The sequence below is a fragment of the Capra hircus genome, chromosome 1, assembly GCF_001704415.2.
Source record: "Capra hircus breed San Clemente chromosome 1, ASM170441v1, whole genome shotgun sequence".
Lineage (NCBI taxonomy): Eukaryota > Metazoa > Chordata > Mammalia > Artiodactyla > Bovidae > Capra > Capra hircus.
The window spans coordinates 66,438,019-66,451,857 of record NC_030808.1 but is presented as its reverse complement, the minus strand read 5'-3'; the positions used below and the strand labels follow the sequence as shown (position 1 = coordinate 66,451,857).

Sequence of the window (13,839 nt, the reverse complement as noted above, 5' to 3'; positions counted from 1 at the left end):
ATAACATCATACTTAATGGTGATAGACTGGATGTTTTCCCCTAAAGGTCAAACAAGACAGGGATATCCATTCTCACCACTTCTACTCAAATTTGTAGATTCTAGCAAGTACAATTAGGTACTTAATTAAAATAAAAGGTATCCAGTTTGGAAAGGAAGAAGTAAAACTATCTTTCTTTGCAGATGACGTGATCTTGAAGTATATGAAAATCCTCAGGAAGCTACCAACAAACAAGTTCAGCAGGTTTGAAGAATTCAAGACCAATACAAAAAAATCAATTGTATTTTTTATACATGTACAACTGAAAACAAAAATGAAATTAAGAGAACAATTCCATTTACAATAGCATCCAAAGAATAAATTTAACAAAAAGAAGTGTAAAACATATACTCCGAAAACTACAAAACATTCTCAAAAGAAATTAAAGAAGGTGTAAATAATTGGAGAAGCATCCTTATTTGTGTATTGGTAAGTTTAACATTGTTAAGATTTCACTACTCCCCAAGTTGATCTACAGATTCAACACAATTACTATCAGAATCCAAGCTGATTTTTTTGTAGAAATTTATAAGCTGATTCTAAAATTCATATGGAAGTTCAAAGGATCCAGGAGAACAAAAACATTCTTGAAAAAGAAGAACAAAGTTGGAGAACTCACCACTTGTTGATTTCAAAACTTACTACAAAGCAAGAATAATCAAGGAAGTGTGGTACTGGCATGAGATATACGTGTAAATTAGTGAAACAGAATTAAGGTCCAGAAATGAACTCATGGGACTGTAATCAGCCAGTTTTCAACAAGGACATCAAGACTAATGTGGGAAAGAATAATCTTTTCAACACGTCATGCTGCAAAAATTAGATAGCCATATGCAAAAGAATGAAATGGAATCCTTACATCATACTATTAATACTTATAAAATTAACTCAAAAGGATCAAAGACTCAAATTAAAAGCTAAAACAACACAACTCTCAGAGGAAAAACAGGAGAAAATCATCACGAACTTGAGTTTGACAAAGGATCCTTAGATTTGACACCAAATGCAAAAGCAACAAAACAAAAAGAGATAATTTGAATTTCATTAAAATTAAAATCTTTTGTGCTTTAAAGAACACTATCAAGAAACGCAAAGATGGGACTTCCCTGGTGGTCCAGTGGCTGAGACTCCATGCTCCCAAGGCAGGGGCCCAGGTTCCGTCTCTGGTCAGGGAACTAAATCCCACATGCTGCAACTAAGGGTTTGCATGCTGCAACTCAGAGATGGTTACCTCAACTAAGACCCAGTGCAGTCAAATAATAAACAAATAAATTTAAAGATTACTTATAAAAAAAAAAAAGGAGTGCAAAGACAACGAGAAAATTGAGAGAAAATATTTGCAAATTATATATCTGGTACGGTACTTTATATCCAGAATATGCAAAAACTCCTAAAACTCAATAATAAAAAGACAAATAGATCAATTTAAAAATAGACAAATGATCAGAATAGACATTTCTCCAAAGAAGATATGCAAATGAATAATAAACTCAAGAAAAGATGTTTGTCATCATGGAAATGCAAGTAAAAACCATGATAAGAAATAATTTCACACCCAGTAGGAAGAATAGACTCAAAAAGTCAGCTAAACAAATGTTAATGAGTATGTTGGAAAAGTCCAAACTCTCATACACCGCTTTTGGGAGGGTAAAATAAGGCAGCTGCTTTGGAAAGCAGTTCGTAAGTTTTTTGAATGTCACTCTTTGAACACAGAGTTGTCTTGAACCAGTAATTTTACTCTTAGGTATATACCCAAGAGAAATAAAAACATTTGTATACACAAAACTATGTAGACGCATGTTTGTTGCTGTCTTAGTCGCTGAGTTGTGTCTGATTTTAGGTCTGCTCTCTTTAAGGAGCAAGCATCTTTTAATTTCATGGCTGTAGTCACTGTCTGTAGTGATTTTAAGGGCCAAGAAAAAATAAAATCTGTCACTGTTTCCATCTTTCTCCTCATCTGGAGAAGGGAACGGCAAACCACTTCAGTATTCTTGCCTTGAGAACCCCATGAACAGTTGCATTAGGCCTCAGTAATTTTTCTAAGATTTCCAATTGAGATCAGTTTGCATGGAATTTCTTATATCTTAAGATATAAATTGATTTTGAGAAAGAAAAGGTAATTATTATTATATAAAACAGACGAGAACTAGTTGAAGAGATTAATTTATTGGAAAAAGAATGCTTCTTTATTGATGGCTACATTTATTATTAGCAGGAACCATTAATCAGGTGCCAGAGGAAAGAATCAACCACCTTAGGAACATGCTGCTAAAAGCCGGTCAGCTCATCATCCTTGGTTTTGTCAACTTGGTAGCCAGTAAGTGTCAAAGACTGATTTTGTTGAGGAAGGCTTTTGAATACTTTAATGTGAATGTAACGATTATCACCTGTTTGTATCTGGAAGTTGAAAAAGAAAAAGGAGATTAATTTATTTGTGTGGACCCATATCAAACGAAAAATCTACAAACCTCTGAAGACTTCGCTGCAATAACCTCTTTTGGAATAGCGTTCCTGGACCATTTTTAGACCCTTGGTTCCATGGTCAGAGGAGCCTGGCAGGCTATAGTCCATGGGGTCGCAAAGAGTCAGACAAAACTGAGTGACTAACACTTACATAAACCTACCACTTTATTTTATGAGAGAAAGGGCAGGCTAAAGACATGGCAAGAGGCATAGGTCCTGTGCACAAATGAAATCCAGAGTTTTAAAATAATTACATTTTATTTTCAAGGATGCACACACGGATCAAGAAAACAGGTGACAGCCTTTTCTGTGATTCTATGTTCTGACTCCCAAATTGGGATACTTTGTCACATGGTTTGAGAAAGAAGAAAATCAGAATTGCCCTAGAAAATTTGGGATGTGTTGTTCCCATATCTGTACTAGAACTTGCTTTATAAATGTCCAGAGGTAAAACTGAGCAGGGCCCAGGGATAAAACTGAGCAGGGCCCAGGGATGGAGAGTCTGGTTTTCCTTCTAAAATAAAGGGATCTTCCTGGGAAATCATTTGTATGAAGACTGAAATGGTAGTTTGGGCATGAATCTGGGACCTAGAAAACTATGATAAGAATTTCCACTTTTGTTTTTGGTTTAGACAATGAACGTTCTAAAATATTTATTTATTTATTTGGCTGCCCTGGGTCTTAGTTGCAGTAGGCAAGATCTTCGATTTTCTTTGGGACATGCAGGCTTTTCAGTTGTGGCTCGCAAACTGTTGGTTGTGGCAGATGGGATCTAGTTCCCTGACCAGGGCTTGAACCTGCACCTCCTGCACTGGGAGCACAGAGTCTTAGTCACTGGACCATCCGGAAGTCCCCATGTATTTAAATTATATTAATCAAAATGCTTACTTAAAAGGCAGAAGTGGTTTAAATAATTTTCTCAGCTACTGATTCAAACCATTCCTTAAATCCATTCACTTCTGGCACATAGAATCACAAAGCTTTGAGACAGAAAGAGCTTCAAGATAGCATCTGGTCCAGCCCCACATCCTGAAGATCCCACATGAAGAAGTCATGGTTATGAGCTAAACACAGTCTGAATTCTGAATCTTTTTCTTTACATCTTCTGGAAATTAAGTTAGGAATCAGTAGAAGAAAGCCTTCTAATTTCACAAGAAATGGGGGGTGTAAATATACCATCAAGTTTGAGAGTTACCACTTGGGAAGTATCATGCTAGGTAGGTGTCCTGATTTAGGACAAGGAGAAGGAACAAATGATAAAGTAAGGGTGACAGGGAACATCACATAAAATGAAAGATACAATATCTTTTAGTGCTAAAGTGAATGTTGAAGTCTAACCTTGATGTAGTAATTTATTCCAGCAACCACTTGAGTTTTATATTCTATAGCTGTAAATTCTTCATATGTCTCATTTGTTTTTCCTTCAAGCTGCGGTTTAACCTTAAGAAAAAGAGTATGAAATAGAAGTCATATTTTTATGGCAAGACAAGAGAAATTTGAACAGCAAAAAATCTTCTCTGCCCGTTGGCCTCCCTGTTTCTGGCCCACACTGTGCATTGCGCGTCTGCATTATGCATCGACCAAACCACCCCGTTAGCAGGAATACCTGCTCAACCATAAAGAGCAACATTCTCTTAGCATCAACAAGACAACTCCTTCAAAGATAACATTCCTCCTTGATCTCATAAGGTGTCGCATGACATACCATATTGGTGCTTAGATCTGGATTAAATAAACTGTCAACTAAACATCGTTTGATGCACAGCCCTTGGTCTCAAAAAACTTATATACCTGTGCCTTGACTTCTAATGGGTGGAACATTAGATGAACTTTCTGAGATGCTTTTCCTGGGTTATAATCCTCAAATTCAGCTCGAATAAAATTTCCACTTCTTTCTTAAATCAGCTGATCAATTTTTTGTCAACAAGAGGGAACAAATTCAAAGCTGTATTGAACTCCATGTATGTGATTTACAAATTTGTTGGTTTTTTTTTTTACAAATTTGTTGAATATGTGTTTGCTGCTGCTGCTAAGTCGCTTCAGTTGTGTCCGACTCTGTGCGACCCCATAGATGGCAGCCCACCAGGCTCCTCCGTCCCTGGGATTCTCCAAGCAAGAACACTGGAGTGGGTTGCCATTTCCTTCTCCAATGCATGAAAATGAAAAGTGAAAGTGAAGTCACTGAGTCGTGTCCGACTCTCAGCAACCCCATGGACTGCAGCCTACCAGGTTCCTCCGTCCATGGAATTTTCCAGGCAAGAGTACTGGAGTGGGGTGTCATTGCCTTCTCTGAAATATGTGTTTACAAATAGTTAAATACATCTTTGATTAATAAAAGTGGGAGACCAGTAATTCCTACTAAGTACAAAATGTTTTATTTTGAAATAACTTCAGGGACTTTCCTGGTGGTCCAGTAGTTAAGACTTTGCCTTCCAGTGAAGAGGATACAAGTTTGATCCCTGGTCGGGGAACTAAGAACCCACATGCTTTGTGACCAAAAAAACCAAAATGTAAAACAGAAACAATGTTGTAACAAATTCAATAATGACTTCAACAAAAATTGTCCACATTAAAAAAAGATCTTAAAAAAAAATTTCAGACTCAAATTTTCAAAAATAGTATAGCATATCTCAAGGTCCTTAATTTAATCACATCTGCAAGTCCCTTTGCCATGGAAAGTTTCAGTGATTAGAGTGTGGCCATCTTTGAAGGCCATCCTTCTGTCTACCAGAAGGGGATACAAGCTTAGATGCCAGCATTCCTGAACCAGCATGAAAAGGCAGCTAACAAATCTCAAATGGAATATGTAAGATTTTACTAAGTCCGTCAGTTTTCAGTACAGGGTACCCCTATACTGAATTCCTGCTCTCAGCTGGGCATCATAGTGCCCACTCTGGTTTCTCTGACTCAGTTTCTGCTAAGAGTAGAGTTCTAATCTTCTGTCTGTGGGGAGGACTGGAAACAGCTTGTCTTTCAGGGTGGAGAATAGTGAGAGGGAAGGACCTAGGCACAGTGTAACTGCTTCTCAGTCTTCCATCAGTTCTCCTGGTTTCAGCTGCATGCCTCACTCTTGTCTTCCCATTTCTGGTGTTGCTAGTGCTTGAGCCGTTTTAGAGTTCTGCACCATGAATCTGCTTGCTTCTGGCTCAGACATTCCCGCATGTGGCTTAGGCTCTGTCTAGATGACTCAAATCATTTTACATTGTTCATGTTTTCCATCTTCCAAAGTTTTGTTGAAAAAAAAATCCACAAACTATTGTTGATATCTCTGAGGTGTTTGCCTGTCTCTCATTGTCTTCATATTTGCAGATATGACTTTCCCTCCAACCCTTTCTTATCACTTAGAGGGAAAGGAAACAAGTGTGTGTGTTTGATATACCTTGTTTATTGGGAAGTTGCCTCCCTGCCCATAACTGAATATTTTATGTGCATATATGGCTTCAATCAGGCCTCCATTGGATCTAGGGTTCTCCCAAGGCCATCTGGTCCTTCTCTTCAGTGGGCAAATGTTTTGAATCCTTTTCTATTGATGCCTCAGTTTGGGTACCAGAACTGTTTTCAAAGACCTAGATATTTGGGGAGTTCCCTGGCAGTACAGTGGTTAGGACTTGGTGTTCTCATGGCCAGGGCCTGGGTTCAATCCCTGGTGGGGCAACGAGAGCCCGCAAGCTGCATGGCACAGCCAAAAAAAAAGACCTAGACATCTGCAAATTCTTTGAGGTCTCAGACCTTTTTTGAAGGGCAAACACTTCATGGGCCACCAGCCACTTCTACTGTATAGACGGGAAATCTCCAGAATAGATGGGAAAAATGTGATTGTTTTTTGGGGATGGAAAGCAGAGAAAGGAAGAAGACAAATAGTGAAGAAAAAAGAGAAAGAAATGGGAAGAGACAGGGCACAGGAGAGAGAAGAGAAAAGCGGCCAATTGTGCAGAGAGAATGAGCTAGGGGAGAGTTCAGTGTCTTATCGCTTCCCCCATCCTCACCCTTCGGAGCCAATACTGGGTACCTGTCACGTTTAGGAGCTGAGTTGGGAAGGGTTAATCTGGACAGTAAACCCTGAATTATCTATTTAAGCTTCACTTTGCAGGTGAGGAACCTGAGACTGTGAGAGAACATGACAGCTAAAGGCTGAAAAATTATTAATTATACTTAAGGTTTTAAATACCTTGAATGGTGAGTATCTGATTTATCTTTTTTTGAACCCGGTATCAGACATTTTCATTTCTTATTGTCCCAGAAACACATCCAAATCTGTAATTTGGGTCTTTCCATCGTATCTATCGGAGAAGGCAATGGCACCCCACTCCAGTACTCTTGCCTGGAAAATCCCATGGACGGAGGAGCCTGGTAGGCTGCAGTCCATGGGGTCGCTAAGAGTCGGACACGACTGAGAGACTTCACTTTCACTTTTCACTTTCATGCATTGGAGAAGGAAATGGCAACCCACTCCAGTGTTCTTGCCTGGAGAATCCCAGGGATGGGGGAGCCTGGTGGGCTGCCGTCTATGGGGTTACACAGAGTTGGATACGATTGAAGTGACTTAGCAGCAGCAGCAGCATTGTATCTATGCAACCCACAAGTCCAGAATTTTCCATCATATAGGTGATTTCAAATGTCCTTGTTCATTTTCATAAGTGCATGGACATTTGACAGACTGTGCACCTTGACTCGGAGAAGACAATGGCACCCCACTCCAGTACTCTTGCCTGGAAGATCCCATGGATGGAGGAGCCTGGTAGGCTGCAGCCCATGGGGTCATGAAGAGTCAGACATGACTGAACAACTTCACTTTCACTTTCATGCATTGGAGAAGGAAATGGCAACCCACTCCAGTGTTCTTGCCTGGAGAATCCCAGGGACAGGGGAGCCTGGTGGGCTGCCATCTTTGGGGTCGCACAGAGTCGGACACGACTGAAGTGACTTAACAGCAGCAGCAGCAGCACCCTGATTGCAGGTTCACTGTACTTACAACCTGTAGCCCTGCTCCTTCTTACCAGCAAAATGGAGTTGTATTGCTATATTGTTGGATGCTTGGAGAAGGCAATGGCACCCCACTCCAGTACTCTTGCCTGGAAAATCCCATGGATGGAGGAGCCTGGTAGGCTGCAGTCATGGGGTCGCTGAGAGTCGGACATGACTGATTGACTTCACTTTCTTTTCACTTTCATGCATTGGAGAAGGAAATGGCAACCCACTCCAGTGTTCTTGCCTGGAGAATCTCAGGGATGGGGGAGCCTAGTGGGCTGCTGTCTATAGGGTCACACAGAGTCGGACATGACTGAAGCGACTTAGTAGCAGCAGCAGCAGCAGCAGCAGCATTGTTGGATGCTATGAACCTGAATAATGGGATATCAGGTAAGGAGGAGGAAAAGGGCAGAGTAGAAAGAAACTGATTACGAAACCTTAAGTTTCAGAAGGTAGGTTGGTGTTGAAAGACCCCCTCTCCCCCAGGATGGGTGCTAGGAGAGTGAAGACCAGCAGGGAATGGTGGTCCAATGTGGTGGCAAATAGACAGGCCTTAAGCTGTGCATAGCTGCCCCTTACTTTCTTCAATCTGCTCTGCATGGTGGTGGTTGAGGTGCTGAAGGGAACAGTATAGGTTGGGGTCCAAACCAGGGGAAGGATGCTATCAGGGAGGAGCAGCTGATAAAGTGCAGTCAGCCCAGAGCTGTTCAAGCTTTTCTTGTTGCTGCAGAGGATGAATCTTGGTGAGCTGTTAATTCTCTGGGATATGAGGATTTCAGCCTTGCTGCACCAAAGATGCAGGAGTTTCTCCTCCCTTCCCCAACCTGTAGTCATCCTGCAGAAACACACTTGGGCTATGCACAATTCAGGAAAAATGAATAGAAAGATTATGGTGGCAGCATGGCTAGGCCATTTTGGGGACGTTTTAGAGCGTAACTAAGGAGAGTTTGGGTAGCAGCGCGAAAGCACAGTGGGGCTGGTGAGAGGTGACTTGTGGACATTTGCTGCCTATGTTTTGAGGGCCGGAGAAGTATGGGGCAAGGCAACCAGCATACATGAAATAATGGCACCTGCCTTAAGAAAGGAGGACAAAGTCTCAGACCAGAGAGAGGCATGCAGTCAGCAAGGAAAAGTAAATCAGAGGGTTCTCACACCAGATGGCTGCAATCTTCTAGGAGAAAGAACTGAAATGCCATCTGGTCAGGCCATGGGGATTGGAAGGACTGAGAACCTGAGGAGAGAGAGGGTCCAGTTCCACCCCTGTAGGGTTTCTAGAAAAGAACCCACAAGATGTGACTGGAAGGCTAGCTGGCAGCCCCAGGGCCCTGCAGCCGTTGTTCACTGGTGTGAATTCGTAGATTTGTAAAGGGTGAGTTTTCTGGGATTCTACATCTTTCTTGGGCAAAGTTCCCTGAAGCTGGAGTAGAGCTGAGGAGGAAGTGGTGGCAGTGGGAGTGACCTCTGACTGAGGACTGGAATGCCGGAGCTCACGGGGTCATGGAAATCAGGGTGGAGGAGGGGAGGAAGCCACCCATGATGGGGTCCAGCTGGGTGAGCGATGGAGTGGGCTGAGGCATGCGCTGATGCAGACGGGAGGAAAGTGCCTGAGGGACTCTGGTGGGGCTGGACCGCAGCTTCTCTGTACGTGGGGGCAATGGAAGAGCTGATTGATGAGGAGGCTGTGGTCAGAGAGGAGAGCACATTTGTGGGTGAGTAAGAGCCACAGCATGCTAAGCTCCCGGGTGTGTCCACAATGGTGTGCAGATGGGGTGTTTGTCTGTTGTTTTTGTTGCAGGTTTTGTGTGGTGTCCTGGCAGACAAAAGTTAGGGTCTGTGGGTATGCCAGGAATGGTATTCAGCAGCCAGGTTTGACTTAGGGGTGTGTGCGCACACGTGTATGTTTTGTGTGTATGCATCTGTGCGTGTGTAATAATAGCTCTTATTATTGCTACAACATTTCTTTCCTGTGTATAAACATACTCAGAATTCTCATCCAGTGATTTTTCACATATGACATAAGATAATGGATCAGCCAAAATGATCCAGAGGCTCTTGCCAGTGGGCCCTTCATTTGATCCTTAATTACATATATTAAGTATTTACATACTAAGTAATTAATCACACATATTAATAATTTACATCTTAAGTAATTAATTACACATATAAACACACACATTCAGGGGTGGGGCCATGTTTGAGTCTTTGTTTCCTTGTGTGTATCCTTTTTCTCCAATTTATTTTACAAATTTCCCTGAGGGTAGGACCAGGTTTATGTCCCTTCTCTTCCTACAGCAATTCAATCAGTACTTTGTACATACTTGATTTTCTCTTTTTTAAAAATTTTAATTTTGGCCACATAATGCAACTTGTGGGATCTTAGTTACCTGACCAGAGATTGAACTCAAGCCCTCAGCACTGGGAATGCTGAGTCCTAACCACTGGATCACCAGGGAATTCCCAAATCAATGTTTTCTGAATGCAGAAACCAGGGTTGTTTTCCCTCATAATAGCTTGTCTCCCCAGATAGGAAAGAAGACAGAAGAGAGACAGAGAGAATATTGAAGGAGGGGCTTTATTCCTCTGTACTCTGGAGAAGGAACTGGCAACCCGCTCCAGTACTATTGCCTGGAAAATTCCATGGATGGAGGAGCCTGGTAGGCTACAGTCCGTGGGGTCACAAAGAGTCAGACACGACTGAGCGACTTTACTTTCTTTCTTTCTACATTTCCTTTTGGAGAAGGAAATGGCAACCCACTCCAGTGTTCTTGCCTGGAGAATCCCATGGACAGAGGAGCCTGGTGGGGCTAAATCTATGGGGTTGCAAAGAGTCAGACACCACTAAGCAACTAACACACACTCTGGACCCAAGTACCATTAACAGCCTTTAATACCTGATACCACCCATTACCATCCAGTCTCTCTCATCTTCAGAACAAAGAAAGTCCTTTCTTCTGCCTTCAAAAATGTTCAAGACTTCTCAATTCCAAGCCCTTTGTTTGGCTTTCTTCTCTTTCTGATCCAATCTCTCTTTCATTCTGATGTCAAATTCCTTGAACCTGTGGTCATCATTTTTCTTTGATGCTTTCCCCTTTACGTGTAACGACCTCCCTCTCCCCTCTTTGCCTCCCCAATGGGTGCTTCCTCCAGCTCAAATTCCACTGAGAAGCTCTCTGATAAAAACAGGGAAAGCTGATAAACTTCATTTCCTCCAAGTCTATCTGATTTTAATAGGTGAATTTTTAAACTAGAAACACATTAAAACATCAAAGGAATAAGACTTCAAGGTAAATGACAAGTAAGTGGAGGTCTTCCCTGGTGGGACCTCATCAAATCACATTAAGTATGTGATTACCTACACATACCCATTTCCCTGGCCCTGCCCAGGAACCTAAATAATTCTATAATCTTGGAGAAGGTGTTGATTAAATTTCCTCACCTAAAAACTGGTTGGAGTAATATCTGCCTCTTGGGGTTTTTTTGTGGGAGAATGAATGATATAATTGAAGTGAAAGTGCCTCCTAAACTCTAAAATGTTTTCTAAGCTGAATATCCCTCAATATTCCAGCCCTTAAATGGGAATTGTCACCTGAGGCTATCTCCTGTGAGCCAGGGAAAGTGAAAGTGAAGTTGCTCGGTCATGCCCGACTCTTTGCGACCCCATGGATAGTAGCCTGCACCAAGCTCCTCCGTCCATGGGATCTTCAAGGCAAGAGTACTGGAGTGGGTTGCCATTTCCTTCTCCAGGGAATCTTCCCAACCCAGGGATCGAACCCAGGTCTCTCACATTGTAGACAGACGCTTTACCTTCTGAGCCACCTGGGAAGTCTGTGAGCCAGGGAAGACAAGTGATTATTGGGAGTTTAGTACTGGAGGAACAGAGCTGTTATGCAGGAATTATTCACCTGAAAGTAAGAACGTTTGACCAGTAATCTCTAAAGTTTTTCCTGGTTCCAAACCTATGATTATGAAAAAGCACTCAACTGGAAAATGTTTTATATTATGCTCTAGATATCTTGACTTCCCTAAATGGGTTGTAAACTTCCTGAGGGCAGGGGCTGTATCTTATAGTCCTTATGGATCTTCTATAACATTTAACACAATGTTGGACACCTAAGAGATATTCAAGAAATGATTCATTGATATTCATGTCTCATATTGATTTAAAGGGAGGCTGGCTGCTTGCACAGGGAAGGCAAGTTTGCAACATTGTCTCCTCCCAGTGTATTCCCCTCACTCCACAAGCTTCATCATGTCGCGGCCATAAATCTGGAGATAGGCTAGCTTCTTGATTAGATGGTTATTAACCTCTTTGAATCTCAGTTTCATCAACTGAAAACTGATGTGATGTCTTCCCTCCTTGCCCCAGGGATTATAAAAATCAAATGAGAGGCTGAATGGAGGACAAGGCTATCAAAACTGCAAAACATCTGTCTGGGCTGATGTAGCTACTTAATAACTAACTCTTATTCTACTTCTCTGACAGAGTTGAAGCCCAAGGTGAGCAGGAAGAAACACACTTTCAACTTAATTTATATATTTAAGGTGTGGCTTACTGATAGATATTACTAATAATGCAAGGCCTTCTTATAAGTTGTTACTTAAAAAAATTATACTTGCAAACCAAGATAGGCTTTATAAAAATCATTATAATTTTCTGCACCTTCTATCTTCTATATTTCAAATATCTGTTATTCCCAACCCCCTTACAGCTCTGGTCCCTGAAGAGTCTCAGGAATTTTCCCAGGACAGTAATGATCTCCAGCAAAAATTGGAAGTAAACAATTGTGATGCCTCACTTATCCACTTTCACTTCCAAGTCATTTCTTTTTTCACCTGTGCTTTGGAGGGATCGAACCCATGACCCCTACATTGGAAGGATGGAGTCTTAACCACTGGACCACCAGGGAATTCCTTCCAAGTCTTTTTTATGAGTTGCAAGGCAAGTGGTGTTATTTTCACTTCACAGGAGATATTGAGAGTCTTTTGCTGCCCTCTGATTTTAGAAAGCCCATCTCCTGTCAATTTCTCAGAATACCCTGTATTTCTAGTCCTGCAGGCAAGTGAGGTCATGGACCACAGTCTGGGCATCACCAGAGTTGACTAGAAATGCAGAACCCCAGGCCTACCCTAGACCTAGTGAGTCAGCATCTGATCTTTTAACAAGACTTCCAGGTGATCTGTGTGCCCATTGAAGTTTAAGAACACTGACAGTATAGGGATTCCAGTGAAGGCATTAATGACTTAATATTATCTTCTTCAAGAAAGGATAAGTGAGAAGATATTTACTATTTTAAAAGAACAGTTGAAAGGAAAATACTTAGCCCCACAGAATGAGTGATAGAATTCCAGGCAAAAGAGACCTTCTCTGTGCTCTAACATACAGAATCCCATCTCTTCCACTTACACATGAAGCTAGTCTTTGCCAGTGTCACAGAATGAAAGGGCAGGAAGGAATGACATAGGAAATAGGGCAATACTTTATAAATCTAAAATAGTAATTTATATATTTCTTATTTTCATAAAAATGCAATACAATTTTTATTTGATAGGTGATGACAAATCAGACAACACTTAGAAAAATATATTAACCTGCTAAACACATTGAGTTCTATTTTCACCATAATCAATTTGAAATCACCGTAGACTATGTCACTTCTCTGTTAGTGTAATCTCCCAAATACTAAAACATTGTCCATTGAAACAAATTTGTAGGAAGTTTGTAAGTGGATCATTTTTATGATTTATTCTACATTTAACTCATAAAAATTTTTTTCCTATAGTGCATTTAAAGTCTAGTTCATCAATAGTTAACAGCCTCAGACTTTAATTACATGTTGGCTACACTTGGTGAGAAAAGACAAATTTCATCAGAAGCTGAATTAGTAATCCTAGAATCATACATTGTAAGAGCTTTAGCGATGATCCCATAAAAATTCTTCTTTTACAAATGGGGAACCTAAGGCTCAGAGAAGGGATGTGACTTGCTCAAGATCACTCTCAGTTAGGATTATCAGAGATTTCATCTGAAAAAATTTTCAGTAGGAAGTCCAAACAAAGCCACTCATTTCCCGGCGTTCCAGTTTTCCTGTTCACCGACACATTTAGCCCAGGGCCAACCTAGGAACCACGATTTGGGATCAAACCTTTCCTTGGGCTGAATTTACTTACCGTGTTAGCAATCTCCTGGATTTCTGGAGTGGCAGGTTTGGCTTCAGTTAAACCTCCAGGGATCATTTTGGCTAATTGCGTCTTTTCTGGGCAGGATGCTGGCGCTGAAGTGGTCAGGTAAGGGTGGAGATTCTGGTTTTTAAAGAGGCTGTTGTTCACAAGCTCCGCCTATAGAATGTTTTGTTTTCCTCAGAGAGAAAG

General features: G+C 41.3%; 1 protein-coding gene across 1 annotated transcript; it reads right to left on the bottom strand.

Annotated features, from left to right (window-relative positions):
• On the bottom strand, nucleotides 2,187–13,767 carry CSTA (cystatin A). Its single transcript, XM_005675022.3, has 3 exons — nucleotides 13,639–13,767; nucleotides 3,841–3,942; nucleotides 2,187–2,436 (listed from the first exon to the last, which is right to left on the bottom strand). Exons 1-3 carry the CDS (start codon nucleotides 13,702–13,704, stop codon nucleotides 2,308–2,310), a joined length of 297 nt encoding a protein of 98 aa, XP_005675079.1. The 5' UTR covers nucleotides 13,705–13,767; the 3' UTR covers nucleotides 2,187–2,307.